Source organism: Ictidomys tridecemlineatus, unplaced genomic scaffold, assembly GCF_052094955.1.
Source record: "Ictidomys tridecemlineatus isolate mIctTri1 unplaced genomic scaffold, mIctTri1.hap1 Scaffold_443, whole genome shotgun sequence".
Taxonomy (NCBI): domain Eukaryota; kingdom Metazoa; phylum Chordata; class Mammalia; order Rodentia; family Sciuridae; genus Ictidomys; species Ictidomys tridecemlineatus.
Window position 1 is genome coordinate 225,158 of NW_027522866.1, and position 15,697 is coordinate 240,854.

At 34.4% G+C, this 15,697-nt stretch overlaps 1 protein-coding gene across 6 annotated transcripts in view; it reads right to left on the reverse strand.

The window, feature by feature from the left end:
• Positions 1-1,553: 1,553 nt before the first annotated feature.
• LOC144373603 (transport and Golgi organization protein 1 homolog) overlaps positions 1,554-15,697 on the reverse strand; it is a 48,113-nt gene continuing 33,969 nt past the window's right edge. For 5 of the 6 annotated variants that reach the window (XM_078036631.1, XM_078036629.1, XM_078036633.1 and 2 more), the window contains 15 exons: positions 15,529-15,600; positions 15,245-15,349; positions 14,479-14,601; positions 14,274-14,379; positions 13,212-13,267; positions 13,033-13,123; positions 12,723-12,861; positions 7,879-7,980; positions 6,959-7,019; positions 6,808-6,843; positions 6,664-6,731; positions 6,444-6,544; positions 5,096-5,172; positions 3,366-3,516; positions 1,554-2,357 (listed from right to left, as the gene is read on the reverse strand). In XM_078036631.1, the coding sequence (XP_077892757.1) occupies positions 2,077-2,357; positions 3,366-3,516; positions 5,096-5,172; positions 6,444-6,544; positions 6,664-6,731; positions 6,808-6,843; positions 6,959-7,019; positions 7,879-7,980; positions 12,723-12,861; positions 13,033-13,123; positions 13,212-13,267; positions 14,274-14,379; positions 14,479-14,601; positions 15,245-15,349; positions 15,529-15,600 (1,569 nt within the window). In that variant the 3' untranslated portion in view covers positions 1,554-2,076. The remainder of the gene's footprint in view (positions 2,358-3,365; positions 3,517-5,095; positions 5,173-6,443; positions 6,545-6,663; positions 6,732-6,807; positions 6,844-6,958; positions 7,020-7,878; positions 7,981-12,722; positions 12,862-13,032; positions 13,124-13,211; positions 13,268-14,273; positions 14,380-14,478; positions 14,602-15,244; positions 15,350-15,528; positions 15,601-15,697) is intronic. The other variant, XM_078036630.1, reaches the window with a different exon arrangement.

The window sequence follows — 15,697 nt, forward strand, 5'->3', positions numbered from 1 at the left end:
GAGTTACTGGACAATAATTACAACTATAGCAATAATACTTTCAGGTTGAAACACTACTGCTTCACAAATGAAATGATTTTAGTAACTAAATTCAAACACAACTTGCTGGAGAGGACTTCTAAAACTTTTGAGATACAAAAGTATACTTGAATCAAGGGACAGTATTCTCTACACAACCTGTATATGGGCAGCTACCTTGGGCTTTGCTACAGAAGTGGTACAATCAATCAGATGGATGTAAGGAGAGGCAACTATGGGTGGGTTCAGAACTGCTCAGATAAACTATGTAGAATGCATTATAACTTACTAATAGAATAAATACAAAAAAGGCTTTAGAGGGAAAACTACTGTTGCTTTGAATAAAATAATAAATCTGCCTTTTCTTGAAAATCTATCTTCCTAGCTGACATCACCTTTATTTAAATGCTATTTTAAAATTAGAAGTTAAGTAACTTCAGCATTGCCTTGTGTCCTGTAGAGGTTGAAAGATACATTCAAAATGTGTTTGTGACTAAAATTTTATTTTACATGGTTAAAAATGGCATAAGCTATTATATGGTTTTCCTCTTACACACAGCTGCTGCTTCTAATATTAAATGGAGGTTATGTAGATAGAATTTGAGTCCTTTAGGAAGAATTCATTTTTATTCTGAGTTATCTTCAGTAGTTTAGAGATTTTGTTTCACAGAGATTTTGTTTCACACTGAAGCTTTTGCCCCTATTTTGAGAATACTTAGGGGACATAAAAAAACAATGATATGTTATGTTCTAGGTTTCAACAATCCTATTACTTTCTAGAATTTAAAAGAATGGAAGAATATGGTCTAGCAGTAAACAAAAGTATCAGGCTCTTATAATTTTATTTAAATCTTAAACCTCTTAAAATGTACTGTTAAAATTGCGGTAATTAAAATTACAGTTCTGGAGAGCTAGTTCTTAGAAACATTGTTTTAAAGACAGTAGTTACAGATCCAGGACTTGCTTTAATTGTTTTTTAAATAAAATATGTTTGAGTATCTATCAAAAAAAAATAATTTAATTCAGCCCGTAGTTGCTGAGTAAAGACATTATAAGCCTTAGAGTTTCATTCATTCTTAGAGGATTATACTTTTCTAATTTTTTTATCATATTCCTTGAAAATCAGTGGGAAGGTATGGGAAAGAGAAGAGTGTGTTGTGTACATTTTTAAAAAGAAATTTCCTTATTTTTTATAGACACAACATACCACCTTATATTTTACTGTTACAATGCAATAATGGCAAAAGCAGTAGCTCTTGCTACTAATGTAAACTCATTCTCAGAAAAGCATTCTCACATGGACAGTGGTTAGAAAAAAGTACATGAATGTGCTACAAAAATAGAGCCACAAGACTTCTCACAAGTAAAAGAAATCCTCTGTAGAAGTCCACAGTTGACCAAGGTCCAGCCTCCTTAACAGTGAGCAACAGGGAATATGCTGCCAAGTCACTATCTTCAGTTCTGAGAGTGTGTTTACATGCTTCCCCAATGGCACAAAATCTCATGACGATCCAATGAATCAACAGACACTTGGGAAATATTAATAAACAATTTTTATGAACTATTACAACAAAGAACTTCAGCAAGAAGGAAAATGATGTTTATGATCTTTGAGTAAACATTTTTAGCCCAACAGTCTCTGCGACCAGATATTGAAAGAGAAAAAAAATCAAGCTTATAAAACACCATTTCTCTGTTATCAACTGGAATACACTAATAATAGGATAATGGAAATACATGTTCTTAAAGCATTTCCACAGGAAATGTCCATAATTATGACATTCTAAATCATTTAGCAATTGTATATGCTACATTAACTAAAACAAAGGTATTCCTTATTGCACATTTTTAAATTGGAAGGATACTCTAGCTTAAGTGGGGGATATTTAGGGGAAAATATTTTGGCTCAAAATGTATACTGCACCAAGGCAGCTTCATTCTGAAAACATAAACCATTTAAAATAAACTTTTATATTTTGAAGCCAATAATCCTTTAACTCTGACTAAGTGTCAGAGGTTAATTTTATGGGCCCTCTTTTTAAGGCCTGTGAACAGCCCTCACCACTCTTGAGAATTAGGTGGAGTTTCATCTTTAAAGCCTGAAGGCATTAAGTCTTTTGCAGCAGGTGGTGGCCCATAGTCTTGGGGACCATGAGTTGGAGGTGGTAATGGGGCACCAGGAATGAAGTACTCTCTTGGGCCAAATGAGCCTAAAGGTCTAAATGGTGCTGGTGCAGGTCCTGGAAAAAAATCACGAGGGTCAAAAGGCAAATCCCATTTTCCAGGTGTAACACCTGGTGCATATTCTCTGAAGCCTATTGGTGGACGCATACCAGGACCTGGAAAATAAAAAGGAAGTTATGTAAATACCAGAAATTTCTGAACTAGGGTGATTTCAAGTATGTTAATATAGTCTTTAATTTCTCCCAAGCCTAGAACATCAGCTGGTGAACATCCTGACTTGCCAGATGAGGCAAACTGAGATGGAACAAGTTTAGGTTATAGCCTTTGACCAACCAGCCATGAAGCAACATATTAAGGATTTAACATGGCTCTACCTAGCTCCAGGCTTGTCTTTTTTCTTTCCCTACTATATAATTGCAGAATTATTTCTATCTCACAAGAGCTCCATTTATATTTGGAAGTATTACCATGACAAGATGATAGATTATGAAATAAGAACTTTACTACATCAAAGAAATTTTGATAAAAGGAAATCTCACTATCTATTACTGTATCCATTAAAAATTCATGAAGTATTTCAGCATGGACTTTACACATGCCATCAGAATCAAGGTGCACGCATGCCCTCCTGGAAAAGGCCTTCCACAGCCACCTAATTAAACCAGGAACATTTATTAGGTCACTGTTAAATCCTCTTTAACACTTCCCTCTGACTTTTTTCAAGGTAAGGAGGGTTTGACTTTTCCTTTTCTATATTCTATAACCTACTGCTTATGCTTCCATTATGGGTGATTACAAACTTTATGTTATAGGATTTTCATATCTGTGACAAAATTTTAAGTTATGGCATGCGTCTCATCCACCTTTCCATCTATTGCAGTGCATATCAACAGATTTTCAACAAACATCTGCAGAAGTAATATTTCTGGCTTTTCTGTATATAGCCCCTTATCCTTGTCTATGAGAGATAGCTATTGCCTATCTCAGTATAAGATTATGTAGTGTCCCATATGTCCCAGAAAACTGGAGGAAAAGTTAAAATGTACTCAGCTTTATCCTTTCATTGTTAAGACCTGAGATAGCAACCAACTGTTTTAGCAAGCAATAGAAGTGGAAGATGAATGTGATTTATAAGTCAATCACTACTGTTCAGATCATCATACCAAATGGTGGAGGAATTGGCCGAGGCCCAAAAGGCCCACCGAGCTGAAGTGGCGGTCCATACCAAATGGGAGGTGGTGGAGGCCGTCCCATCAGGGGTCCCATGAAGGGTACCCCTGAGAAAGGAGGGGGCCCTTTCATAGCCATATGAACCTGCAATTTAAGATTTGAAAGCAGTTAAAAGTTTTAAAATTCCTATGTATTAAGACAAAGTACCAATACCTATAAAAGCTAAAACCCAAAACCTGTCCAGAGAACACCATCAGTGCAACAAAACTCTACCCACCCCTCCTGTGTATTCCCACTGACAGCTTACAGAAGTTGGAAGGATGCCACAAGAGGGAGCAGTTTTTTACTGATTATATCTGCACAGGAAAGGGAAAGGCAAGAGGACTGGCAGGGGTTATTAACAGAGGTAATTTCTGACCAGTATGTCATGCTGTATTCACTACAATCTATTTCAAAGGGAGTCCCCCCATCCCCATCACTTCCCTTTCATCACAATAGCTCATTACTTCCATATTAAGAATGAACAGAATAAAATGAAAAATCCATTCTCTACTCATGTAATAATAGCTACTATTCTACTATATCTTCAGTAAGTCTTTCATATATTATTCAACCTCTGAGATCTTTAAGTAGACTGTCTTGTTTTAAATAAGAGTGAACAAAAGCAAATGGGATATCATAATTTGTTGAAGGCCACACTGCATATTAAAGAACTCAATCCCAGGTTTGCCTCCAAGCCATGCTTTTCCCACCTCTATTCCTCTCTAACAATGGGTCTTTGCTCTCTTTTAAATCTTCTACTACAAAGGGGTTTGGGGTCTTATCTAAGCTGCCCTTAGATTTCTCCAGAGATGTATGTTCCTGGAATATATATACACTGGAACTTAAGAAGTATTTTCCATCACAGTGCTATATACACAAATTAGGAAGACAAGCCTTTAATATTTACTTTCATTTACTGTACACCATTTGAGATATTGATTTATCATTTCCTATGAGTAGTGGGTTTGAAACTAAACAATTAAAAATTTATTTTATTATAGAGCTGCAGAAGACCTACTAGATATAATAGCAACACAGTTACAAGAGAATACACTTATGTGAACAAATGAGACCATTTCTTGGGACTGGCTCAAGAGGTCATTTCAGATGATCATTGTTTCACAGAAAATCTGATACCAATCTAATTCAAATCACTCAAAATAGGGTTTGCACAAATGGAGGAATTCTTAAATAACATTCTTCCAAACAAAAATAAAAATGATGAATTATATAATTTATAATGAATTTACTTTGCCTTAGAACATTCAACACAAAACACCATATAAAGTTAGAGTGATAACTTTTCACATTCTGTAGTTCATTATAGTTGTACACACTTAAGCAACATTCCCAAGTTAAAGAGAAAAGTAAGCTCAATATTGCATGCAGTTTGAAGCAAACAAGATCAGTGTCATGCTCTGAATATCCTTCCCATAAATGCACATAATAAAACCCAATTCAGTTCTCAACCTCTAAGTACTTACTCCAACTGGATGCTCAGTCAAAGAAGTAAGGGTGGAGACTGAGGGGGTCTCAGGTTCTTGGGGAACAGTTTGCTTTTTAAAAAACAAATGGGATAGTACAAATAGAACACAAAGAAGGATAAAGCAAAGAGCAAGTACTGTAGGAAAGCTACATGTTCCTGCATGACCACATGATTCACAGTAACTACAGAACTTACCTTGCCCTCATTCGTCACCTTAGCTGGAGAAGAACTTCTGGAGCTGCTGTTCATGTGAGCTGGACCACATCCTGAGTCTGTTAGAGATCAAAGAATTGATTCAGACTATTCTAACATGAAAAGAATAAAAATCCTCCATGCACAATTACAGATTCTTTGAAATTACTTGGTCCCTTTACCAGAGGCAACGGGTTTCCCAGATGCCTCAGAAGACCAGTACGAGGTAAAGGTCCATCCATTGACCTTGGGAAAGAAAGATCAGAGCCCTTGTATGTATTTTTCAGAAGAAATAAACCACTGGTGGACAGGTCAGTGTTCAACAATAACTAGAAAGCAACATGAAAAATGGGTTGCCCAGGGGTTGGTGTCATAGCTCAGTTGTAGAGTGTTTGCCTAGCATGTGTGAGGCACTGGGTTTGATTCTCAGCACACATTTAAAAAATAAATAAAGATATCATGTCCATCTACAATTAAAAATATTTTTTTAAATGGGTTGCCCAATACATAAATCACAATTTATGAAGAGACTTAAGTAAAATAAAGAACTGCCTTGGGTTGATAGAACAGGAGATTAATAAGTACTGGTCCTAAGCTTTAAGCTATAGACTTAAAGTATGTGTAGGCTGGCTTTTCTTTAGTCTGTATAACCTGACTTCCAATCTTACCAAGACTACAGTCCTATTTAGAATTTGAAATAAGATTCAGTATTTCATGTTGGAAATATGTATGCTACATAAAGTTTAAGGCTACTTTTATAATATTTGGGAAAGAAACACCATAGAGATTTAATTTAAAGATAAAGGTTTACACTTCGCAGTGTAAAATTTAAAAGAAAAAAACAATACAGGGACCTCCAGGAAAAAAAAAAAATGTTTTCTATTCTAGAACAGATTTTCCAGAAAACATTCACTAAGATAAAGTAAGAAATTATCTTCTATATATTGTACAGGCCCAAATTCAATGTTTTCATTAGAATATTCAAAAGGGGAAAAAAAAAAACCTTGAAGCAGTTTACTATAAAGCAACATGTGAATGCTCACCAAATCCGTTTCTAGGCATATCTTTTTGATTAAGAGTAGCAGAAGGAGGTCTCCCAGCTGGCTCTGCTGTCAGTGGAGGGGAACATTCTCCACCACTCATGGGGGATGGACCAAAAGAGCCATTACGGCTCAGTGGACCTAAAGACCTTACTACTTTAAGGCAGCCTTCTCCCTGACACCAACCCTCACCTCCTGCTTTAGCAAATCATTCAGATTATTTCATAACCATTACACACAGAAATAAAAAGTAATTTACATACATTCTGCACCAAGAAATAAAATAGCTCCTTTTACAAAGTGCCCCCTACCTCTCTGAGGAGGATTTTGTAAATCTGGTCTTCCCAGCATAGGTTTTACAATCCCGGGTTCATCTTGATGCACTGTGATCTTTTGGGTCATTTCCAATTGTCTTGAATATTGAGAAAGAATGGACTGAATTATGAAACAGCAATCTATTCCTTCATAGATAATATCTAGCATAACCTTAAAACACTATAAAACATATAGGAAGATACCAAAATCACATACTTCTGTCTCAAATTAGCAACTTCCCTTTTCTCTTCAGCTATAGCTCTTTCTGCAGAATGAGCTTTGAGCTATTAAAGAGAAAATATTCAAATTCAGTAGCAGTAGGCTATGCACAAAATAAAGAAAAGGGGAAAAAAATCTTACCCAATTATCATGAGCTTTCTTCTCATGCATAGCAATCTGAAAAAGACAATACATTAAAAAATATGTTTTTAGGGACTCATTATAATAGCCTATAATTGTCTGTATTAGATATCAAGAAATTCTGCAACTACAGGACAGTATTAATTACTACCTGGTTTTTAAACGAGTGCTTGGTTTTCTGTAATGCTTCTTCCATCTCTTCAATTCTCCGCCTAAGAATTACAACAATTGAATAACATTTGAAACATTTCTGACCATTTTCCCTTTATTCCATCAGCTATACTTTTAAAGACTTTATCATACATAAGAAAAACATTTCTATAGTTATATGAATCCAGTGTGATCAAAACTAATACTACAGGCCAGGTGCAATGCCACATGCCAGTAATCCCAATGACTGGGAAGCTGAGGCAGGAGGATCACAAGTTCGAGGTCAGTCTCAGCAATTAAGTGGGAACCTATGCAACTGAGACCCGGTCTCAAAGTAAAAAAAAAAAAGGTCTAAGGATGTAGCTTAGTAGTAAAGCACCAAAAATAAATAAATAAATAAATAAATAAAATAAAGACCCAATACTAATAACTTCTTTATCATTTAATTGCTAGAGATTCTGAATGATAAATTATAATTTCCTTAACTGTTCATCAGTGTGTTCTCAAGTAATTCTGCTAGAAATATCTTAATCCTTAAAACTTTTTTCTTTTTTTCAAATTATATCCATAAAAGATTTCCAAGGTCTATCAAATGCCACACTTTTGTGGGTCTTGATACATCACACAGCAAACTGATTTCTTAAAGAATTACTACAACATACAAAACCCCCAGAACTGTTTGCATTGACCAAGTTCCCTATGATCTTGCCCATTGGGTATAAGTAAATTTTTGTTAACATTTTTCATTTGTAAAGTTGAAATTTATTTTTTCTCCTGTGTGAATTGAATGTATTCATATCCTCTCGTTATTTATACTTCCATGCTATTTTCTTCTATCTACATAATGTAAAAAAAGATTAAAAAAGAAAGCCACCACTAGTTTATTAGACATTGACACCCTCCTTTAGAAACTGAACTCACTTGTAATTTTTAACTTCCTGTACAGTGGAAACCACCTTTTCATCTGCAGCTGACAGCCGCTGCTCTTTTTCTAGTCTCTCATATTCTTCTTGGCTCACTTTCCTAAAATAAAGCGAGTTATCAAATCAAAAGTTTCTCTCTGTGAATATCACTTCCCACAATTCTATAAAATGCTTAGGCACATAAAATAGGAATTCAAACCTGCAATTTCGTAAATGAAACTCTGGCAAATCACTTACATTTTCTAATTTTTCCTCTTAATTCTCTATTTACCAGTAAATAAAATAAATGTGAAAACAACATGTGCCCCAAGGGCAAGTCTCCTGTGTGTAAGATAATAAAAACTCACTTTACTTCAATGTGGAAGATCAGGACTGATAAACCTAACATAATTAAACATATTAGGATAAAGCAAGGGATAATTCTTTTCTCGTTTCTGCCATGGGTAGGACACTAAGTATATCTTTGTCATGGAGGAACTCTTTTCTCAATCAAAGACTGGTACCATAATAAAGATATAGTCAATCAAAGAAAAAAATCTTCTAGAATATGTCTTTTAGCTATGCAATTAGCCACAGAACATTTTTCACACTTTAGATATATATTTCAAAAGAATTGCAATTAAGCAAAAAGACAAATCTGAGTTTTGATAATGTCTGTCAACCAGAAAAAGAAGCCAAACTGACCCACGATCAGAGTATTATCTACTGACAAGTTTTAACTCTGATCATGAAACTCAAGATGTTCATCTACTGAGACAAAGGTAGCCACATTTAATGATTTTTAAAATACTATTTTCTGCTATCCTTGTATTACTTTAGCCATAGTTCCAATTCAAAAGATGATTAACTTGAAACTTAATTTTCCATAAATCAGAAGAACTATAGTAAAAAAGGATTATTGATACCAAATAGAAAAAGGGGATTATATATTCTTATATAGCTTCTCATTTAATTCTTCAGCAAGTATTTTATGAGTGGCTATAATATACTAGTTACCTTGTAAGATGCTAAAGAATAAAAGAGCTCACTGTTTCAGGTATAAATGACGCCTAAAGGAATATAATAATTTTCCCCACTGGCTTAAGAAGGAATATGGAGAAAACTGAATCTTGAAGGACAGAGAGAATTTTGTTTCCAATTACCAAAGAGTTAGTCTGAGAGCACTAAGAACAATCAAAACATCTTTATAAGAATATAAAATTGTGTTTGAAAGGATACAAGCTAAAAAGGCAGTGAAGATATATGTATGTGGCCAAGATCCATTAGAAAAAGGAATCTCAGAATTACAAGTAAAGCTGGCACTTTAAGGTACTTTTCTCCTAGGTTTACCCACATATTGAAGATAACACAAAGATATAATGAGTCTGAACTAAGCCTTCATCAAATTCCTGGGCTTAGAGGAAAAAAGAAGTGTTTGGGGCTACAAATAAAGGGACCCTTAATAAAAGCCCTAGCCTTTGAGTTTAGATTAGAAAGTACTGCACACTTAAGTGATGAACAGGCAAAAAATCCAAAAGGAACAATACTGAAACATTGAAAAGACAAGTCATTTTTGAATTATCTTAATTGCTGACTAAGTTTGAAGTGACAATCTTACTCAAGTAACCTCAACACTTTTCTATAAGAAGATAACTTCATCTTAGTCCTCAAATTTCATGTATAATTATCACAACAATGTTAGCCAATCAAAACTGACCAGGCACTCCATAAGACAAAATTCTGTGAGAAAAAATCCCACAGAAAAGGAAACCACCTAATGGGGTTAACCGCACATGTTTTAAAATCACTGTGCTTTATATAGTCAAAAAAGTAAAGTCAAGATTATGAATTTCAGGTCTGGGAATATAGTTTAGTTGGTAGAGTGCTGCCTTGCATGCACAAGGCTCTGAGTTCAAACCCCAGCACCACAAAAGAGGAAAAAAAAGATTATGAATTTTGTCAAAGGATTAGAAACTATAAAACCAAGAAATAGTTGGGTGTGGTGACCTACATACAGTCGAAGATACTTGGAGGCAGAGGCAGAATGATGAGATTAAAGATAGCTTGGAAAGTAGTAAGACACTAGTCCCTTATGAGAAAGAGCAAGGAGTCTGGGGAGGTAGCTCAATAGTAGAGCACATGGCTCAAGGTCCTGGGTTTGAGCTGTAGTACTGAAATAGGACTGGGGTTGTGGCTCAGTGGTGAAGTACGTGCCCCACATGTGTGGGGCACTGGGATCAGTCCTCAACACCACATAAAATAAATAAAATATTGTGTCGGGCTGGGGATGTGGCTCAAGCAGTAAGGCGCTCGTCTGGCATGTGTGCAGCCCGGGTTCAATCCTCAGCACCACATACAAACAAAGATGTTGTGTCCGCCAAAAACTAAAAAATAAATATTAAAATTATCTTTCTCTCTCTCTTAAAAAAATCCTATAAAAAATAAAATAAAATATTATGTCCATCTACAACTAAAATAATATTTTAAACCCTGAACTTTTTAAAATCCTAAACTCAATGAATGATTTTAACAACAGATTTGGGAAGTAAAATAAATCCTACCGCTTTTAAGACAGGTCAGAAGAAAATATCCAGAAGAAGTAAATCCAGAATGTAGGAGGCAGGGGAAATCAAATTCTAATATGCATTATTATAATCAGAAGAGAGAATGAGGTAAAATCAACATTTAGAAAAAGACTCGAAAATTCAAGAAATGTTTAATGGTCCCAAGCAACATAACTGCAAGAGGAAAAAGTGGGTGGGGTGGGGAAAACTACACCTAGGCACTTCCCAATACAACGGTTAAAAAAAGAGAAATGACTACAGGAACTAGGGGAGGGAGATAAGACCAAACAACAATGATAATGGACTCCTTAAAGAAAAAAAATTAAAACAGATGGTAATTAATTGGATATTTTCAAATTGCTAAAACTAAGTAACAGTCAAAATTCAGTAGCCAAAAGAAAGATCCTTTAAAAATGGAAACTGGTTTTAACTCTAATCATGAAGTTCATGTCAACCTAATACAGATTATAAAGGTAGCAATATTTAGTGGATAAAATACTATTCTCTGTTTATCCTTGTACTACTTTGATACACTAATCAAATCTATCATTAAAGGACAATGTTCAAATAGAATGAAAATAATTTCAACTAAGAAACCAACAGTGTAGAATGCAGAACTACAGAAACTTTAAATATGTGTATAAATTGAATGAATGTCTTGTGGAGTTCACAGTATATGAAGTACTAACATACGATGCCACAACAGTTATCTGATTCAGGAGCTACTTAAAGCCCATAAAAACAAGTAATAAACTTATTAATCTATGTCAGGTTTTTATTAAATCCAGAATATATACCAAGGCCTTTAAATTATGAGAAGATGAATAAAATTATAATTATATAATTATAATTCCATTATAATTTATGATTACATCAAGCTTATACAGGTGATGAGGAAAATAATTAAAAATATTTAAACTATTAAAAAGATACAAGGAAGAAAAAAAGAACAGGTCATCAAATAGAAAGCAAATTCTTCATAAACCACAGGCACATATTGACATGGAGAGACTTATATTTTAGAAAGTCCACTCAAGCGGCTATAGAGAAAATTACTAAGAATTTGAAATAAATTATATAAAAATATAAATAATGGAGAATGAAGACAGATGACCTAGGTTAGAAACAGAAAAGATGACACAGGCATGAACTAACATAGTACCTGGGGATGAGAAAAAAAGAGTACAAACCACAGATGATGACTGAATGAATTTTGGAGAAGTTGAGGAAAATAGTGCTACAATTTAACTGCATTACAAAGAAAATTAATTGCCATTTAGGTCATTCATATTACTAGTAGGGACAGAGAAAACAAGTGTTCTTTTGAAAAAAAAGTGATAAAATGAGAAATGTTTCTTTGAAACAGGCCAGGCACTTAGAACTGGCCTGAACAAAAATTTGAGATTCTATAAAGGTCGCTTGGAGATCACAGAATTTTAGAAAAGTTAATGGAAAGGTTTCAATATTTAATGCATTAATTAGGCAACAGAAGTCAAAATACCTAAAAATAGTTAGGTCTATAAGAAGGTCTGTCTTTGCTTTAACAAGATATATATATATATATATATATATATATATATATATATATATATATATATATATATATCTTGTTAATAAATCAGGTGCAAACAAATAAAATCTGACACAAAAAAACCTATTTTTAGAGAATTCAAGTATTTTTTGTGGATTAAGAACTTCAAATGAACTTCCAAAAAATAACTAGCTCCACACTGAGAAGATTAATATATAAATATATACTACAAACAAGTACTTCTGTAATCATAACTCCTAAAATCCTTGCCACAGTTCAATTTTTAGTGTGAACATCTGAGATACTCAAGTCCAAAACTTGTACCATCAATAAGTAAATATTATTCCTTTTTGAAGTTTTTATTCTACTAAAACATGTCATTCCAAAACACTCAGTATTTTTAAAGGTCCAGAGTTAGAGATACAAGTTCAAAATATTAGAATTACATAACTGATCACAATGAAAGAAAATTAAAATAAATAGTGGGATCATAGAAAGGGTCTAGATCTTTGAGAGGTATTTCCACATCAGTGACTGTTAATACCAGTTTACCACTTCTTGCCTTCATATGAATTTGACAATTGATTACGATGTCCTCACAGCCTTAGTTTATGGTTCCAACTACCTCAGGACTCTTAAGACTGATGATGGAAAGAAAAATGCAACTTATAGGAAATAAAACACAAAGGAAAAAAAACAAATCTCTACTAGATAAAATTATCTGTTAGTTCACACAATGATAACAATAACAAACAATGGAAATCTTACTTTTTTAGTGCCATCTCATTTTGCTGGTAGAGTTCATTTAAAATCTCCACTTTCTGCCTAAGAGTTTTGCATTCCTCTTCCAGTCCAACTTTAGAAGACCGTAGTGAATTGCAGTCACTTTCTAATTTCTTTATTTGGTCTGTAAAGGATAAAACAGCTTATCTCTATATGTGTACAAGGACTTAAGAACTTGTTTGAGGGAGTAGTGCCAAGAAAAGTAAGAAGCATGAAAGCAAGAAGCCATTCTTTATCTTTCCAATAAATTTTTAAGTCTTTCCAACATGGCAATTTCTTCTCAAGAAGAACCCACCTTCTAGATTACATTTTGTGGACATCGAGGCTCTTAGCTTAAGTTGTAAAAGTTTTAGATCCTCTTCAACTACTGATATTGTAGTTTTTGTCTAAAAATTGCAGAAAAGAGAGGTATTCTTAAAAGTGAGGCACAGGAAGAATTCACAGGTACTATGGGACTCTTACAAAGAACTATACCTGAGAGACATCCATCATCTGCTTAATTTGATCTTTGATCTTCTCGTTCTGATCACCTAAAAAACAAAAGACTTTAGCTTTTTCTTTCCTTACTTTTAACTCTATATTCTCCTAACTTCCCTAAACTAAAGAATGATTGTGTTCAAACACTGGAAGAAAAAAACCAATTAAATAATTATATTGATTAGACTAATGACTTTTAAGAGAATTGCAAGCTTAGATTTAAAAAAAAAAAAGAGAGAGAGGTGAATTTCAGACTGGGGTTGTGGCTCAGTGGTAGAGTGCTCACCTAGCATGTGTGAGGCACTGAGTTTGATCCTCAGCATAAAAATAAATAAAAGTACTGTGTCTGTCTTAAAAAAAAAAGGTGAATTTCTAGTTTGCACAACTAAAATGTTATCTATGCTATTCTTGTAAGATAAAAGCTTTTCTTCTCTCTCAGATCTATCCTCACCTGGGCAATAAGTGTCTTGTTTAGAAAGATTCAATCCTCTATTTTCTCCCTGAATCTACTACCAGGTGTGGTTTGAAATACTTGCTATGTAAGCAATATCCAACTTGGGAGAAAACATCTGGAAATATTTTCCTCATCAGTAAACACTGTTACACTCCCTCTCTAGCTTTCTGATAGTCTCTAGCCTCTGTTCTCACAGCCTTAGTTTATGGTTCCAACTGCCTCCGGACTGACTGTGGACCTTAAAACCACAGAGCCATAGAGATGATGAGTATCAAAATCAAGTATCATCTGCATAAGTTAAGAAATAAATTTCTCTTACTGTACAATGTTCAATACTTAGAGGTATAGGATATGACTATTGTAGCTGCAGTGTACTTACTAGTTTTCAATAGGATAGAAAAAGTCAGTGTTCTTCACATACCTATTGCTACATTATACCCCAACAACCCACCTCTGCCAATGCAACAGACATATCTATAGATCCAGTGATATGTGTCTACAACCCTGAAGCTTAAGAAATTAAGCCAGCTGAAAAGTGGCATCTGTATACTTAATTAAAGACAGGAAAGCAAAAAAGGATTCAACCTCCCTGAGACTGATCTTACCTGCTAACTCTCCATTGGTTAATTCATCTGACTCATCTCGACTTTGATCCTCAGATTCAGATTCACATTGAAACCGATTCAACTGTTTGATGTGATTAGTCAAAGCCTAGAAAAGAAGCAAAAGGTTGGGAAGACTCTCGATTTTAATTCAGAAGATTTCAGGAGAATTCATGAGATGAAACATGTATTTGGAGTATAAACTTACATTAATAGTATCATCTTTTTGACTAAGAGCTACTTGTAAATCTTTCTGGGTCTTCTCAAATGATTTCATTTGTTCACTGAGCTCAGCGTGTGATGTACTCCAGTCTTTTACTTCCTGCTGCAACTGAAAAGTCAAAACACATGAATTCCTATGGGTTAGGGAGGGGTTTCTGCACTGGATACATCAGAACTACAAGACTTAGACAAAGAAATAGAGAGCCATACTCCTCAGTGGCCTGCCTCAATCGAGGGGGTTGAGACCTTGGTTAAGGAAGAGGGCAGAGTGGCCCCAACTCTCACAGCTGCAGTAAGAACATCAGAGCTATCAGGAAGTTGACCCTGTTTATTGCATTCCCCAGAAAATTGCTGCCAATTCAAATAATTTATCTCCAGCAGGAATGGCTGGGCACATATGACTGTCTCCTAAATTTAGATTCCTTATCATGTAATCTTCCCTTGGCTGGTGAATCAGTAACTATTCAAAAGAGGATCATAAAATACTTAATTTTCTGGTTTAAAAAGTTTCTTTGAGGCTATGCAAGTTAATAACTGATTGACATTTGATAAGGAAAGCAATAATCCAAAAATCCAAAACAGATGGAGACCATATATATGCACTCAATTTGGGGAGCATTGTTTAAACTTTGCATATCTAGAAAAGGTCCTACATGAAAATTCCTTACCTCAGAAACAGATCCAAGAAAGATACAAGATAATGATATTCACTTCTCTAGTTTACATTATGTATGACATCAAATTTTCTTTACCTGCTCTTTCTCCTTCTTAAGCATGGTATTTTCTTTCTGAAGCTGACAGCATTTCAACTTCACCTTCTCTTCACGAAGCTTAGCTTCAGTAAGGAGAATTTGAAGCTAATGAAAAACACTACAGTTAGTGAATTAATTCCAAAGAAGAAACAAAGTTATACTTTCCCAAACAAGACATCATATAGTTCTCATTTTTTGCACATTTTAGCACACCTCAAATTTTTGGTCCACAACAAAACTAAGATGTAGTACTAATATCCGTTAGCAATAGTTGGCAGCTTTACCTCTGAAAGTTCAGAAGTATTTACTGAAATGACATCTTTAAGCTTCTCTATAGATTTCTTATTTTCCATTATCTGCCAGGTGAAAACAGAACACAAAATATGCATTAGGATTTCAGTAGAAATACTGATATATGTGTGTGTGTGTGTGTGTACTTACACATACATATAT